General features: G+C 31.9%; 3 protein-coding genes and 1 non-coding gene across 7 annotated transcripts; 2 read left to right on the top strand and 2 right to left on the bottom strand.

Moving 5' to 3' along the window:
* Window positions 1-324: 324 nt before the first annotated feature.
* LOC110814230 (17.7 kDa class I heat shock protein-like) lies at window positions 325-783 on the bottom strand. The gene has a single exon (XM_022041630.2). It carries the CDS (start codon window positions 781-783, stop codon window positions 325-327), a length of 459 nt encoding a protein of 152 aa, XP_021897322.2.
* Window positions 784-4,950: 4,167 nt separating this feature from the next.
* Window positions 4,951-6,525, bottom strand: LOC110814211 (Nuclear transport factor 2 (NTF2) family protein). Of its 3 annotated transcripts, none has more exons than XM_022041602.2 (3): window positions 6,368-6,525; window positions 5,967-6,159; window positions 4,951-5,558 (listed from the first exon to the last, which is right to left on the bottom strand). In XM_022041602.2, exons 1-3 carry the CDS (start codon window positions 6,398-6,400, stop codon window positions 4,981-4,983), a joined length of 804 nt encoding a protein of 267 aa, XP_021897294.1. In that variant the 5' UTR covers window positions 6,401-6,525; the 3' UTR covers window positions 4,951-4,980. The 3 variants fall into 3 exon arrangements, with proteins under 3 accessions (XP_021897294.1, XP_021897295.1, XP_088066079.1); XM_022041603.2 differs by having other exon boundaries at window positions 4,951-5,563; window positions 5,967-6,028; window positions 6,368-6,501; XM_088209953.1 differs by lacking the exons at window positions 5,967-6,159; window positions 6,368-6,525 and adding an exon at window positions 5,669-5,952.
* Window positions 6,526-7,562: 1,037 nt separating this feature from the next.
* Window positions 7,563-7,644, top strand: TRNAS-UGA (transfer RNA serine (anticodon UGA)). Its single transcript has one exon. It is a non-coding gene; the product is annotated as a tRNA-Ser (tRNA).
* A 3,264-nt stretch (window positions 7,645-10,908) lies between these two features.
* ATIPCS1 (Inositol phosphorylceramide synthase 1) lies at window positions 10,909-16,391 on the top strand. 2 transcript variants are annotated; one of them, XM_022041685.2, is made up of 12 exons: window positions 10,909-11,387; window positions 11,529-11,618; window positions 12,465-12,551; window positions 12,662-12,730; window positions 13,752-13,832; window positions 14,625-14,696; window positions 14,878-14,938; window positions 15,022-15,124; window positions 15,487-15,582; window positions 15,674-15,720; window positions 15,812-15,939; window positions 16,022-16,391. In XM_022041685.2, exons 1-12 carry the CDS (start codon window positions 11,355-11,357, stop codon window positions 16,100-16,102), a joined length of 948 nt encoding a protein of 315 aa, XP_021897377.1. In that variant the 5' UTR covers window positions 10,909-11,354; the 3' UTR covers window positions 16,103-16,391. The 2 variants fall into 2 exon arrangements, with proteins under 2 accessions (XP_021897377.1, XP_088065642.1); XM_088209516.1 differs by having other exon boundaries at window positions 11,182-11,387; window positions 12,445-12,551.
* Window positions 16,392-17,076: the final 685 nt, after the last annotated feature.

Here is a 17,076-nt window from a genome sequence, read left to right as displayed (position 1 = left end):
TTGTCCTCCAAATTTTGTTCCTCGTCAATAAAATCTTTATACTGTAAACATGTTAAATTAATTTTACGGAAAAACACAAAAATTTATATAGAAACTATTAGAAAATGAACATAGATTAAAATCATCTTGACATTCATACAAATCTCTTATTTATCCCGTGCGCTAAATCATCTCTCTAACACAAAAGAGAGGAGAAGGCAGCAGCACATTCATACACGTATATACGTACACATATACTTAAACATAAGACATGCATACACAAACATTCCCTCACGTATACATACGGTAAATATACTAGTTTTGAGATGAGGGTTTTAATTAATTTCACTGGATCGGAACACGCTTGAAACTGGGAGAGTTTTTGGTCTGTCGCTTAGGAACAGTGAGAGTAAGCACTCCGTCCTCGAAACGAGCTTTAACCATGTCGGTTCTAGAATTATCCGGCAACCTGAACCTTCTTAAGTAATTCTCATTGCTGCATTCCAGGCGTTGCCAGTCACCGAATGTCTCCTCTTTCTCCATACTCTTCTGGCCGCTCACACGCACCACGTTATCGTTTTCCACCTCCACTTTCACTTCTTCCTTCTTCACTCCCGGCAGGTAACTTTTCAACACGTGAGCTTCCGGCGTTTCCTTCCAATCCATCTTTGATAACTCACCAAACGATGCTTCTTCGTCCCGGGTTCCGTAATACCTGAATTCCCGAAACGGTTTGCAGATGTCGGCGATGAATGGATCATCAAATTTGCGGCTACGACAAAAGAAGAGGTTGAAGGATGACATTGAATAAAAATTTACCTGCAGGTTGAACTTCTTGGTGAGGTTTTAATTAAAACTCGAGCTAGCTACGTAAATGGTGATGCTATGTTATATATGTATATATATACACACACTTATGGGTGAATATATATTAGAGATTATCATAGTGAATAGAGTGGGGAATGATTCGACTTGTGTTGCGTATGTTTGACGGTGTATATGATTCCAGAAACGAATCCTCTTTACGAAAAGTGTAGATAATATGGCATAATTTACTAGTAACTAATGCGTTGCTCATCGCAAGAAAAGTCAGAAAACGTGTCAGTTTAGATTAATACTTGTCTTCTACTTCAACAAAATTTATAAATTTTATTAATTAACTGAATTATATGCATTAATAATATAATAAAATGCAAGATTTAAATGACTAATAAAATTTTGCTTTTTTTAATTTTTCTTTCTTCTTCTATTTTTTTTTTATTTTTTTAGATTTCACTCATATTGTGAGTTTGCATTAAATTAATCTCTACATTTTTTATAAAAAAAATATTTTTTTATATTAAATTAATCTCTATATCTTTTAAAAATATCTAAATTCATATTTTTTTTTGGTCAGTGATCACTATTACTATTAATGATCATGTAACATATCATCAATTTAGTCATATGATATTATTTGATTAGTTAATTTTTTTAAATATAATTTTACGCATAAAATTTGATGTAATAAATATACATCAAAACAATAAAGGTTACAATTGATTAGGCATCAGTACTTTTCTATAAAGTTGTAAGTTTGGCTCTCCAGATATTGTTATCATTTTTGTATGTCTCTAATGGTTTGTAGATGAAGTTCTCAATTATTTTGGTCAATGTAAGAAGGTGTTCAACACAAAATGATGCTTAAAAAATCCTAAGGATACAATTAAGTTGCAATACTCCTCCAGACAAGTTGATTTGATATTTTGATAATTATGAAGAATTCTCAGTGAACTCAAGTTATCACTTGACATGCAACAAAAAATACAAGTGAAACAAACTCAACCACAATAAACTCTCTAATAGATAAGAAGAAAGTATGGCATGCGAATGTAATACCAAGCGCAAAGCATTATGTATAGCAATGCTGCAAGATATATTATTTGTTTAATGTCGATTAAGACATAAAAGAATTCAAGTGAATTTGATGTATCCTATGCGTGGGGAGGTGGATGAAGACATTGACTATATATTTCGAAAATACGCATATGCATTAGAGGTATGAAAGCTTTATCCATTAAGACTTAATCCAAGTTCACATGAAGATTTTTATCCCTAGTTAATATTCTCTCTTCTACATCATGTCTTCATTCATGGTCATTGGTCTTTTATGTTTTTTGGGATATTTGGTGGAGAAGAAAATTGGGTGTTCCTTATCTTTTTTAGTTCAAAAATTATAAATCCATATAAATGAATTGGACATGGAAAAAAAAATGAAGTCATTTCAACTGGGGTCTCCCCCACATCATCTAATATTTTTAGGAGATTGTGTCCTCCATCTCAAGTTATGTATAAATTGAATTATGATACTTCACAGAGAAATAATGCCTTAGTGTGATTTATAGAGATATATTGTAGATGATTGTATTACCGAGATGAGATAATTACCAGCTACATAGTGATAGAAATTATTGAAGTAATGGCTATGTGTTTTGGTCTATAGTTGGCATATCAGGTGGGTGTATCAAGAGTTGTGATGGAAGGAGATTATAAACAGATTATCTAGCTATTAAACTCAACAATAGCGGTAAACTCATAACTATGTTTAGCGTTAGATGATTTTTGATATCTATCTCAACTATGTAATATTATATTCATTACTTGGATTGATAGAGATTTCAATTTGATAGTTCATGCATGAGTTAAAAGAGTTCTTTGTAATTGAGATAGTAGCTACATTTGGCAGGAATCACCACTTGTTGGTTCCTTTAGTGCTGTGAGAGTGTATTTCTCTAGTATAGTTGATGTTTTTTAGTTTTTATCTCAAAAAAAAAAATACCACATTTCTATAACTTATCTTTGGCGAGCAACATGACTTTTTTCATCTTTGGTTGCTTATACTATTTGACATTTACAATATATGTTACATTTGGTTTTTTAAAACAAAATATTAGAGCAATAATTTAAGAAAATTAAATCTAAATTTATACGTTTTACTTTTAATTTGACCAATTTTTACCTTGTACTTTCATGTTATCATAGTAGTATCTCTTTGCAACTCGTTAAATTCTTCACAAAAACAACAATTAATAGAGTTTTATTTGTTTATATTTTATACACCCTCAGCTACAAGATACAACCATTGAGATACTCTCTGATTTTATACACCCTGGGATACAAACATGGAATATAAAGCTAATACAAAAGGCGTTCAACACGAATGATACTGGAGAAATCTTAAGGATACCATTAAGCTACAATGGTCCCCTAGACAAGTTTTTTTGGTACTTTGATAATCATGGAAAAATTTTAGTCCAGTTGGATTATCACTTGATATGGCAACTAAACACATTGGGTCAAGTAAACTTAACCACAATAAGCTCTCTAATAGATTGAAAGAAGGTTTGGTATGTGAATACAATACCAAGGATGAAGCATTGCGTATGACGATTGGTGCAAGATAGCATGTTCAATGTCGATTAAAACATAAACGTATTCAAGTAAATTTGATGTGTCATATGTGTAGGGAGGTAGGTAAAAATATTAACCATCTATTTAGAAATATGTGTAGGCATAAAAAATGTGAAGTTCTATCCAATGCAACTTAATCCAAGTTCCTATGATGCTTTTCATCCATGGTTCATATCTGTCTCTTCTATACCCTATCCTTAGTCATGGACATGGGACCTTTATGTTTTATGGGGCATTTGGTATAAGAGAAATCAATGGGTCCATAATTAAAATTAGGTGTTTCTTACCTTGTTAGTTAAGAAGTTACATATCAATATAAATGACATGAACATGGTAAAAAAAATCAAATGATATCGACTCATTTTTTTAAAAAATAATAATAATTTTTTGTAACCAAGATGGTAGATATATTTTGCAGGAACCACCCTCTTTTTTAGTTCTTAGTGCTATTAGAGTATGTTTTTTCAGCATATCTGCATGTTTTTCAATTAGATCTAAAAGAAAACAAAAAACAAAAAGACACTACTTTGTACTAACTTATCTTTAGCAAATAACATGATTTTCTTCATCTTTAGTGGCTTGTATTCTTTGATGTTTATATTATATGTTATTGTTGGTTGTTTTAAAATAAAATATTAAAGAACAATTTAAGAAAATTAAGTCTAGATTTATACATGTTTTCCCAATAGCATCCTATTACAACATGTTAAATTCTTTAAAAAACAATTAGTAAAATTTCCTTTGTTTCTATTCCTCCTAAAACTCTCGGTACATGTATACACTCTCTCTCTCTATCGAACTCTTACTAAGGTGAATTTTATTATCTAATATGTTTTATAGAATAGTTGACTATATTGTTTTATATTATTACTATTTTTAAATTGTATTTTGTATTGCCTTTTATAATGGAGCTGATCGCTCAAGTTCAAGACTTTTCAACTACATTTCGAAAAAAGAAAAAGTATAATAATCAATAAAGAATATTAACAATATAATTAACTGCATGACATGTTATGCAAATAAAAATTTAATTCAGACACATGATTGAACAAAAGATTGATTACTAAAATTTAATTGCATGCAATTGGGAAAAGAAAAAGAAAAGAAGAAAGAAAATTACTTTTTTTGATAAAAAATAAAACATTTAATTTATCATGTGGAGGGTGGCTGGTTTTGTTCTATAAATGACGAAATAGCTAGTGTATTTCATCAATATTTAATTAGTACATGGCAATGGAATGTGTATTTCATAAAAGCTCTTGGGCAATGAAATGTCATTTCTTCCATCTACTCCATCCCTTATTGTCTAAACTCACAAAAGTGTTTCCCTATCCATATGGTGGGTGGAAAAAGAATTTATTTACTCGGGTTAACTTATAATACTAAGGTAAGATTATTCTTTAAGGTGAAGTTATGAATTATTACTGAAACTACGCAAGGCCAAGGCCAAGGCCAAGTGTCAACCCAAGCTGGCTTCACCATTTGAAAAGACAATCATAAGTCTCTAATCTTAGCCCATAATTCTCCAAACATCAAAACTCATTTGTATTTTCACAAGTCAACAGGTGAAGCATGGTGAACACACATAAACCACTCACCATGAATCCTCTCAAACACATTTGTGGCAAATTGGGCTCCCCAACTCCCACCTTTTGTCTTCACAAATTCTGTGCAAGTAACATACCCTACATTTCCTCTAACATGAACCTCAACATCTTTCAGTTCAATCTCCAATGGAAATTCATAATTCACCCATACAATCTCCCAGCTTTCCATCACAAATTCATATCCAGTTATACCATTTGCACCCGGATGAACACAACATGCATTATCCCCTTTTGTCCATAGGGCTTGCATTGCAGCCAGATCCCCATTCCTGAATGATTTGTAAAAGCGAGCATTTGCCGCAAGTACTGAAGCTTTGCTGTCATCATGGAGTGCTCGAAGACTATCCCTGATTTTCGCTGCTTCCGCGTAGTTCTCCTCCTCAATTGCAATTTCTAGATCCTGCTTTAAGGCTTGCTCATTTAATAAGATACTTTCACCACTCATAAGTTCCTCAGCAGCATCATCGCTTTTTACCCAGCATGGCTTCAGTGGCAACAGCTTCCGAGCTTGTCTAACGGGTGCTGCACTAAATTAAATAGAAATTATAAGAAAAACTTGCAAAGGATTTAAACCAGGAACAAGGAAACTACCATATCAAATGTGTTTTTCTCCTAAGAGAATTCCCAGGCACCTGCATTCATTCAGGTCTATAGCAAAACATGGACCTTCCTTCAGACCTCATTTCCACCTAATACATAAAGCTACGTTCCTCAATTCTGATACAACACAAATTTTAAGAGAGTAACTTAATTTTGAGCACTTGAATCAACATTGCTGATTTAACCACATCGGAACTCGATGAAGACGAAGTCAAATAAATCTTAATAAGAACAAAACCTCACATACTCGCCAGTAAATAAATAGAGCCATGCTATTGACGCATTCCTCGATAAGAATATAAAGAAAAAAGGAAAAGCAAGTTAACTCACGGGGTCTTCCATTTGCCAGCTTGAGATGAACTCTGCCCGGATAAATTCGGTTTCGATTTCCTCTGGCGGAATTACCAGCAAAAATTGGGAAGCATTGTTTAGCATTAAATTGGGAAAAGATATGCAGCCTGCTGACGCTATTTATGCAAGAACACGGCGTACAATTAAGCTCCCCCAAATTCATAACATTTCCCTAATACATTCGATTTAAACTCAAATTAACTCGGACGAAACAAACTACAGCAGATACACTAAGAAAGTAATGTCACAGATAAAAATCTGTATCCGAAAATTCGAAGAAATTATATCCTCCCTTAGAGATTTTTGTTCAGCGAAATTTAATCGTATATGATTGGTTTTCATTCGAATCAACATAGAATGCTAATAGGTGTTGAACTCACATTGTAGAGGAAGCCCGATTCACGAATCGCCATTTCTGAATAGATGATTCACTGTAGTTGAGCAAGTTGAGGATTAGGGCTTTGCGAGGAAACGATACAAAAGGGGTTTAGTGAAGCCTCGTCGATCACGAGAAGATTGGACGGGTAAGGGCATTTGTGTAAATACACGTTGGTTCAAACTTTGAAAACTTGAATGGTTCGAGTTAAGGGCCTCTTGGGCTGTTTATTTGGATAATGGGCTCGTCAGTCAGCCCAAATAAATGTAGAATTTAACTAAATTTTTGAGTAAAAATTTAATTTGAAGCCAAAATAATAATAATAATAATAGTAAATTATATTTTTTATATTAAATTAAAAAACAGATGAAAATTGGTAGACAAGCATTTGAAGAAATTTCGCAGTTGCAGACAATTTAGGAAACAAAACATTAATAGTTCCGAAGAAAAACCTTATGGGCAATAGAAAAAGAGGCTTGCCGACAAATAGTCTCTTTGTTTTTTACCCCTTCTTTAAATCTTTTAGTAAGCTTACAAAATCATTTGAGTTGTTTTCGGTTGAATTATTAGTAACAAAAATTATTGGGGGGCTTCTAGTTTTTCTAATCACAAAACCAATAAACACTATCAAACTTTGTCGTAATACACTTATAAAAAGAAAAGACAAAATCATCAATTAATGGAATATTTATATTTTTTTTGTAAATCTTTTAATGGGTAAAAATTAATTGAATAATATACCCTAATAGCTATTTTAAAATAAAATAACATAAACAAATCTTTTAATGGATAAATTTCATTCAGTATCATATGTTTGAGATCAACCACAATGTTGATCTTTCCCTATCAAACACTTTAGATTGAGTCCATGTCCAATTCAAGTAAAATTATTAGCCTCAATTTTTCTTTCATTTATTCTCATGATTTTGATTTAATAAATCAAATCAATCTTACAACTTGAAATGAGTCACGATGATTGCATGAATTTTAATTGCATCCATAATGGTTAGCATTTTAACTAAAATTAAAAATAATGACTTAATTTTTTATTCAATTAAAAAACATAATATATTTCATATAATAACGAAAATATAAATTAGTTGCCTGATATTAACCCTTCAAACATATTTAATCCTCTCTTTGTCCTAATTTGTATAATAATTTATCAAATGTTATATAAATAAAAACCACCCGCAGAAGTCGATATGTCCGAGTGGTTAAGGAGACAGACTTGAAATCTGTTGGGCTTCGCCCGCGCAGGTTCGAACCCTGCTGTCGACGAATTTTTCAATTTGCGCAAATATGACGCTCGTATCTCGAGAAGCTTCCGTGTCTCCTCGTCAACAATTGTTTCGTTGACCAAGCGGTTGCCGACGGCGTTGGGAAAATGTTATAAAATAATAAATTTATAGAAAAGACGTTTAAGTAGTAATTTTGTTAAAAGTAAGGGATTTTAACATATTATTATTAAACTACTAATATACTTAAAGCCTAACTAAACATAAAAAAAAAATTTGTAAATTATATATACAGCATAAACAATATCACAAGCATTACAACAAAAATATTTATAAAATTGTTAAGATTGTTCTATATATATATATATATATACATGATATATGTGTGTGAGTGCATTATTGGGCCCTAAGAAATGGAGTGGTCGGGAGAGTTTGTGGTTGTTGACTGGGTCTGAAAGTTGTAAGAGGGCCATTGGTTGCTGCATTATTTGAATCCTTTCCCCTTTTGGTTTGGTCATTAATTTGAGCATGTTACTTAACATGCCTTTTTCTCTTTTTTCTTTTTTATCATCTGTGTCGTGCACTGCATCACTGCCAACAGCACCTCACCTCACCTGTCATGTACCCATCCCTTTTCCCCATTTTCTTTTTTTATTTCTTCTTTTCCTAAAACTTTTTAAAACAAAAAATTTATGTTACTAAATAAATATACAATCAACTAACATAAGTTTGTTGGCCAAAGTACTTCGCTTTTGTTAATGTCAATTTTGAATTTGACTCGAAAGTCAAGTTGGGTTATGTTACTAATTTTGTATGCTTCTAAGTTTAGTTAGGTTTAAGTTTGGAAAGAATAATAAAAAAAGTTAATCCCACTAATTCGTTATTGCTAGTATATATATATATATTATATTATATTTTTATGAATACATATTAAAATTATAAACTAATACTAATATTCTTTATTTCATATATATATATATACTCATAACTCTTAATCCTTAATGTTACATAATTTTGTATTTATTTTGTTTGAATTCTCTCGCATATATTTTGATATATATTTATTTTTGTGTACTGTGTTGGTATGCATTTAATATTATTACTATATTTAGTTTTCAATAAAAAAGAGTAAAGTGGACTTTATGATCTATGAAGATATATGTTCTCGATGCAATATTGAGTATATAAATATCTTCAATGTTGTGTTAATATTAGAATTCTAAACAAATATAAATTAATTTTATCGGTAACAAGTTTATTAATAAATTTCCATCTACTTATTTGATCAAATGGTTCCTATAGAAGTTAACAAAGAATATGAACACTATAAAATTATAAGATAGAATGCGATGAGGAGCTTGACTCTTATAGAGAAAAATTAATGAATACATTCATAACGGTAGAGGCAGTTCGTAAATTTTTTTTTTTTAAAAATAATATAATAAAGACTGTTATGAAATGTTAAAAAAACTTTCTATCAAAGTAACTGGAGAGTGAATTTTTCTAACTAAGGTTGATTCTTCAACTCATAATCCAATGTTGGGATATCCTTGAAGGTTTGACATTTGTTTAAAATAAAAAAAGTTTGTTGTGAAAGTTAATTATCTACGTATTAATGATTATACTAATAATTAAATCAAAAGAATTTATCATTTATAATTACGATATTTATATCTCTCATATTTACATAGAAAAAATGTAGATTGTCTTGTAATTTTTACTAGATTAGCTTACAATTTTCGTAATAATAACATCTATTAGAATTTTTTTATAATGGATATTAATATGTTTATTTACGTCAACAAATAAGATATTTTAATTGCATATAATTTATTTAAGAAGTTATTTTAATTTAAAAATCATTAAAAAAAATATTTTGAAATTTTTATAATAAAAATTTACTTTTGATTTGCCAAACAGTGTAAGTGTAAAGCTTAAATCCTTGCTCTTTTTGAAAAGAAGGGAGACTCGAAACATGAATATTTTTTTTATTAAAAAAAACTACAATTTAGTTTAATTTGACATTTAAGTTGAAAAGGAAACATTCTATCATTCTTCAATTTTTTTTTTGAATAAATTCACCAAACTACTTCTCTTAAAAATCCTGTCTTATATTTCTCACTACCACAGAAATAAAGTTGGCACCACGAAATCAGACATATTTTAATTTTGTTGGTACGTTTCAAATCCTGCACTTATTTGAATAGTATTTAGTTTAATTTATATTTAAATTTAGTTTTTATTAATTGAATTATCTCCTACTTGTCCATCCACACAAATATTATTGATATAAATATTTTTACTTATAAGGGAGACATCACTATGTTTCTAATGAATGAAATTCTTAAAAAGACCAAAAACTAAATTTGCATTTAATTCAGTTCAATTATTAGGGTGATTTATTGTTAATTAAAACATGTTTTTACAACCAAAAATTTTAAAAATGGAAATACTAATAATAACTAAACCACACTTGAAGTGTAATGTCACATGGTCCATAAATTATTAACAGAGTGATGACAAAATTGTGACAGACATACTTTGTAACTTTTGTACCAAACAAATAATTTTGTTATAAGTGAAAATGCATATACCAAATATTCAAAATTCAACTTATCAACCATTTGTACAATTGTTCATTCTCTCCACTAAATTATTAATTTATTATGATAATAATAAAATAATTAAGGATAATTACAATAATTAATCATCAAAATTTGAAAATTCACGTGAGCCGGATTTAATTTGAATTGACCAAAAGAGTTTTCAAAGTAATTGAAAATGGGGAGGAGGGAGTCCGTTAGTTATTCTCGTTTGGCAGCCAGCCAACACTTATTTGGGTTTGGGTATTTTTGTAATTTCAACTACTTTTCAAATCTACAAAATATAAACTTGATTTGATGGTCCACAAACTGAACCTCGATTTAATAAAAAATAATTTAATAATCAAGACTTTCTTAAATATTTAATTAAAAATTAAAAAGAATTTACCCGTAATCGCAGGCCGAGGCCGGAGGATATGAAGGGATTTACAGCCTCTAAATAACTGTAATTAAATTAAAAAATCGCCGCCCTTTTATTATTATTAGTATTAATTAATTAATTAAAAGTTGATTAATTTAATTAACTCCCCTTTGGTAAAGGCTTCTCCTAAGTTTTTGAAACCCTTAATCTCACAATCTAATTTTTTGGGGATTTAATTTTCCGTATATAATGTAGACTAGTACTTAACTTTTTTTTTTTTTTGTTTGAATAAAAAGAAAGAAAAGCCCTCTTTTTATTTCAACTGTCTCTCCGTGTTCAACTCGCGTTTTATTGCAGACAGAAACGCGAGAAAGGCAACAGAGAGAGAGAGAAAGATAGAGATAGAGAGAGAGAGGAATCTCAGGGCTTTTCCTTCTTCAATTTTCATAAAAAACGCTGCATTACTCCTAATCCCGGGACTCTGCTTCTTCCCTTGCTTCCTTTACAGAAAGCTTCGTCGCTGATCCAATTCAATTTCTTCGTCGTTGAATCATAGATCGCCTTATTCTGATAACCGTTGGAACAACGACGTTTTTTTTTTCCGATTTGAATTCGTTCGGGGGATTTCGATATTAAGTTTCCGAACCAGATTTGTGTTGTGGAACTTGAGATTATTTATTAGGGAATTTTTTACGAGATTATTCTGTGTCAGGGAGACATTGTGAATGATGTTAACCTTAACTGCTGGGCTTTGAAGTACTATGGAACTGGTTGTTACACGACAAGAAGATGACGCTTTATATAGGACGCGAGGCTTCAAAGGTTCTTCTCCTCCTCCTCCACAATTTCTCCTTCTTTATATGCTTCTTCATTGGTGATCATCTGTGTTTAGTTCTTTGGTAGAAATTGAGGCCTTTTGGTTTGATATGATTTTTCTGTTTCCTATTTTGGTTGTGTTTGAAGTTATGGAAGAGAATATGCGCAGAGATCACCACAGAGATCAACCTCCTCACCGAGAACTGGAAGTACCTTCTTGCTGGTCTCATTTTTCAGGTTTCTATTTTATTCTAAACAAAAATACCAACAATATGAAGCTCTGAACGTTTTCCTGTTAAACGTAGTTGAGAATTTCAATTTTCTTCTTTTGAGAAGAAAGGTTTCAGACACCTGGCTGTTGAGCATTCGATACTGTTTTGAGGCTGCTTGAAGTTACGGTTGTTTGGATTCAATTTTTTCAATTAAAGGCACAATTTGCAATCTTTATTTTCTTCTTTTCTGCATTTGGATTGGAAAGTGTACAAGCTGGTAGAGGGTTATGATCATGGTTTGTTGCATCTGGTAACTTCTTGAGGAGAAACTTATGCTTTTTGTATAAGATTAAATCTGTCTTTCGGCCCACAAAGTTGGCTTCATTTTTTATCAATTTCTTTTTTACATGAACGTCGAGATTAGTTCAATGCCTGCTGTTTTGAACCTTTTCTGCCCAATAAGAAGATGATGATCTGCCTTCTTTGCTTTTGTAATAACATTTAATGAGAACGTGACATTCTCAGATGTTATTTGGAAGATTTCTGTGTCACTATGTTTTTAATTGTATTTTCAAAATTCTGGTAAGCCTTCATATGCCTCTGTGGCCATATTATTTATGCAAATATCTTTGAAATGGTTTTTTTTTTTTTTAATGCTTATGTGCATAGAAAAATGGAAAGTCCTTAAATGATACTTTTGCATAGAACTTGTTAACTAACTTCTCTATGCTTGGTACACCACTTTCTTGGTTGTGTTTGTCATTAGTTGTGAGGAATTATGTTTAACAGGTTGACTTTTTGCCTCCTGTGGTATGCCCCTTTTTTTCATGTTTATTTTTGACATTGTGAAGTATGTGAACATTTTCCACAGTACATACACGGGTTAGCAGCACGAGGAGTTCATTATCTGCATCGACCAGGCCCAACACTACAGGATCTTGGGTTTTTTCTTCTTCCGGTCTGTATCAATCATTCTCCCTTAAGATGTGATATTCTATAATTTTCTTAGAAAAGAAAATTTATAAACTACTTTGTTTCAAACACTTAATTTTTACTTTTGATTTATAGGAACTTGGGCAAGATAAAGGTTACATAAGCGAGACTCTATTTACCTGTGTATTTTTGTCATTTGTCTTGGTAAGTTTACCTGCATTGCAGTAATCTTTTTGTTATTCGCTTCCAAGCTTATCATGTTTTGTATGTTACCATTGTTTTCTTCTATTTGGTATGGGTTGCAGCACTTTCTTTGCATTTTGAAATTGTTGCCGCTTAAACAGGTTTTTGTATGCTTTTAGATAAAATGGCTAACAAAAAAACTATGCATATGATCCCTAGAAGTTTGGTTGGAACATTTAACTCTTCAAAATTGCATTATGATGCATTTACTGGTATTGCTGCGAGATTTAGTTTTATCTGTTGATCACGCAGTTTTCAGAAATTAATGGTTCCTAAGACATTTGGCTTCTGTGCACATACAAAGATTTGAGTTTTTTTCTGAATGATAAATGAGTCTGAACAACTGGCATTTAAACTGGTTTTCAATATTGATATCTATCTGGACCCTTATGAAATAACATACTGTATTTATTAATTCTCTTTACAAAAATGCTGGGTACTGAACTGAAGTGGGTATAATGTGCCAAATTTAGCCACTTGGTTAAATCTTATTATCTGACTGATAGAAGCTTAGCCGACAGAGATAGTCCAGAACATGTCTGTTAATTTTGGAATAAAACAAAGATCACAGTTTTATGCTATTTCACGGATTGAGTTGTGTGATTGTCAGTTTTCTCGGAATTTAATCTGCTAGTAAATTTATATTGCTTGCAGATAACATGATTGACTGTGGAATTTGCCAATCCGCCATAGATTTTTATCTATTCTTAAAACCAAAATCAATTGTTTTAATTAATACATTGCAGTTACATAGAAAATTCTCAGGCAAGAGATCCTTTATATAAAATGTGGTGTACTGTTTATCCATCATTGTTACTGGTGTTTGGGAGGTTTGATTGTTTTATTAATACCTTGTCAACTGATGTTCATGTAATGAATGACAAATCTTCCTTTTAACGTTCTTTTTTGTTTGATTTTTATGATTAATGGTAATGGAGGAAGGTGTTCCTTCATATATTAATCCATGATGTACTTTTTGCAGTGGACTTTCCATCCTTTCATCTTGAAAAGCAAAAAGATCTACACAGTATTGGTGTGGTGCAGGATTCTAGCATTTTTAGTTGTAAGTGTTGATTTCATTGATTACAATAATCCCTGAATTGTAATTCTGCTGATTGATCTCTCTATTAAGCTCTAGATGAAGTTCCAACTGTTGATAGGTGAATTATATCAAGGATAATTATCATGTATGCTAGACTTGAGAGTATATTTTTCAAAAATTAATTACTTTTTTAGAACTCGTTTGAAAATTTTAGTTTTGTGAAGTCATCTTCATTTGGTATACCCTTAATAGTTTTGTGAATATGAACCAAACAAATGAACAGATTTTTTTGACCATCATATTTATTTCCAGTTTCCACAATTTTTAATGGAATCTGGACTGTATACAATTTATTGGAAATTGAGTTTTCATGTTCGCTTATCCCAAGTACATATTCAAACGAATTCCACGGAAATAGTTCATTTTTTCTAAACGTACCCTTAATATGTTCTTGTATATTTTGAAGTTTGTATGTGAGGGTTGGTTTTCACCTTGGAGTATTAACTTCACTCAAAGTCCAAATGAAACTTGAAATTGGTGTTCATGAATGTTCATGTTTACACTTGTAGTTCAATTCAAATTAGTGGCAAGAGAGTGAAGTATGGAAAATACTATAATAGGCTTGTAAATTTGTGGTTTCATCCTTTTAATTCCCTAATCCCCTTCTCTTCCACCAAATTGTTTTTGTAAGAAGAGGATCATGGGGTGTAACTTATTTCTTTAATCAAATGGTGAAGATTTCGTTGTTCTTTGTTAACTGCTGCAAAGCATATTGTGCTGTCAAAGTGATTCAGTTCATTTTATTTGTCACAGGCATCCCAGATACTCCGTATTGTTACATTCTATTCTACTCAGCTTCCTGGTCCAAACTACCATTGCCGTGAGGTAGTCCTGATATGTTTCTGTAACTTCTTGGTGGTGATATTTACTGCTTCTTGGCTTTTTGTCTATTTATGTTCTAGGTGTTATCTTTTTATGATTTTGTTCAGTGAGACATTTCTTTGCACCCTTTTGGCATAATTTCTGTCTTTTTTGGTATATGATATTAACTTTCTTTACCTTGCAGGGGTCAGAACTTGCAAGGTTGCCACGTCCAGAGAGTGTACTTGAAGTCCTCCTAATTAATTGTGAGTCCTCATCTTTTCCTGAAATGCTTGCTTAATTTCTTTAAGGTCGTACTCTGTACTTATTTGTTTTCTAAAATGTGCAGTTCCTCGGGGTGTGATATATGGTTGTGGTGATTTGATTTTTTCATCGCACATGATCTTCACTCTAGTGTTTGTTCTCACATATCAGAAATATGGCACAGTAAGGTAAATTTTGGCCAGCTAACATTATGCAAATCCCTGGGAACTAATATTATTTGCCAGTTCGGTAAATGTCAGAAGAAAGTTTTAAATGTGATTTTCATGCATACTATGCAAATTTAGTTGCTTTTAATCATTGGAGGATTAGCTCAGGTTGGTCTGTATTCTGCTGGAGTATATGTTCACTTGTCAATTGGTTATGTGCTAGGTGGGGCTTCCCCCTTTCCCTAGAAGGCCTATTTGTCTAGTTTCTGGTTCCTGTTTTTTCTCCTCAGATATAAGTTAATGTGTTCTATATGATGTTTTTTTTTTTTGCTGAAACTGTACATGTATTATATTGATTCTTTTCTAACTATTTTAAATTATAGGTTCATAAAGCAATTTGCTTGGTTGATTGCTGCAATTCAGAGCCTTTTAATTGTGGCTTCCCGTAAACATTATACAGTTGATGTAGTTGTTGCTTGGTATGAACTGTTTGCGATATTCAATTTTTATTTTTATTATAATGATTCGTTTGCAGCTCCATAATTTAGCAACAATATGGTTTTTCTGCAGGTACACCGTAAATTTAGTGGTCTTCTTTTTAGACAAGAAATTGCCAGGTGAGAGTTGTTTGACTGCTTGGTTTTTATCTTTCATCTTTGCTGTAATTCATCTACTAGCAGCGACTGACTTTCAGTTATTGCTATTCAGAACTACCTGATCGGGGAAATGGAACCCCTCCTCTGTCGCTACCTTTGAGCAGCAAAGACAAGGATAGCAAAACAAAAGAAGAAAATCACAAGCTCTTGAATGGGAACTCTGTCGACCCTTCAGAATGGGTATGATGATTTGATTTTCAAAGGTTGTAAGATGGATATTAAGACTTGTTTTTACATTTAAATATAACTGCTACTTGTATAGAGGCCAAGAACTCAAGTCAACGGCAAGATTTATGAGGATGGGAATGTCATGCACAATGATTCTGCAATGAACGGTGCATAGATTGTAGAAGCTGCTGCTGGAATAGGGACGCAACTGCTAGAACAATGCTTAAATGTTGAAGGCCTTTGGGATTAAAGGGTTTAATTGGAGTGATTGGCTTCTTTGCCGATAACATATTTGGCTTGGCTTGTGTTGTAGAGAGTTAAATTGCAGTTCTGCCCCACTGTTTCTCATGTTAAAAACCCATCAATCATCTATCATCAGCACCAGCGTGTATAATGGACTTTCCCGAGTTCCTGTTGCTTTTTGTTTCTTCTTTAATTTAATGCTGATAGTGTCCCTTTTACCATTTCATAGGGTGTACAAAATGTGCAATTCGCTTTATTTTGCAGCTCATGAAAATGGTTTATCCTTTTACTTTAGGGGACAAAATTATTGAGAGGGGACAAAATGGTTGATGCCTTAAATGGTCAACTGTGGCATTGATAGATTTAGGTAGATTAGCCTATAAGCTATATAAGCTATGGCTTGTGGGGTTGATGCTATGGGTTCAATCCATTTAGGGGTGGGTGGGTGAAAAATTTGTAGAATATAAAACTACGGTCAATTGCTAGATTTAATATATATGCAAATTGCAAATGGATAGATGATATAGACGTGAGAGTGGACTTGGCACATGGTATTTGATTTTTATTTGACCAAGAGCATGTGGTTGTGTGGACGGGAGAACTAGAAAATGATTCTGGTTTCTTTGTTTATTATTTATCAACCATGTTGATACTTATGAATATACTGTACTGGGGATTTCCTTTTATGATGAAACTCAAACCTATCACATGGATGGTGGTTTGTGTTTTTATCATGAGGACAGATCATGCCCATTCTTCTGGTATCATCATATAACATTATAAAATCTTCCAGTTCAATCAACGACAGAAATTGGAACCAGGAAAAAAAAAAAAAAAAAAAAAAGGACAATTATTTCATTTTCAATGCACAATCGAATCGTGTCTTTTTGGCGTTGCCTGTTATTT

This window comes from Carica papaya, chromosome 8 (genome assembly GCF_054855325.1).
Source record: "Carica papaya isolate Zhongbai chromosome 8, ASM5485532v1, whole genome shotgun sequence".
In the NCBI taxonomy this organism is placed as follows: Eukaryota; Viridiplantae; Streptophyta; class Magnoliopsida; order Brassicales; family Caricaceae; genus Carica; species Carica papaya.
Note: the sequence above shows the minus strand (reverse complement) of the source record. Positions and strands in the feature narration are given on the sequence as shown.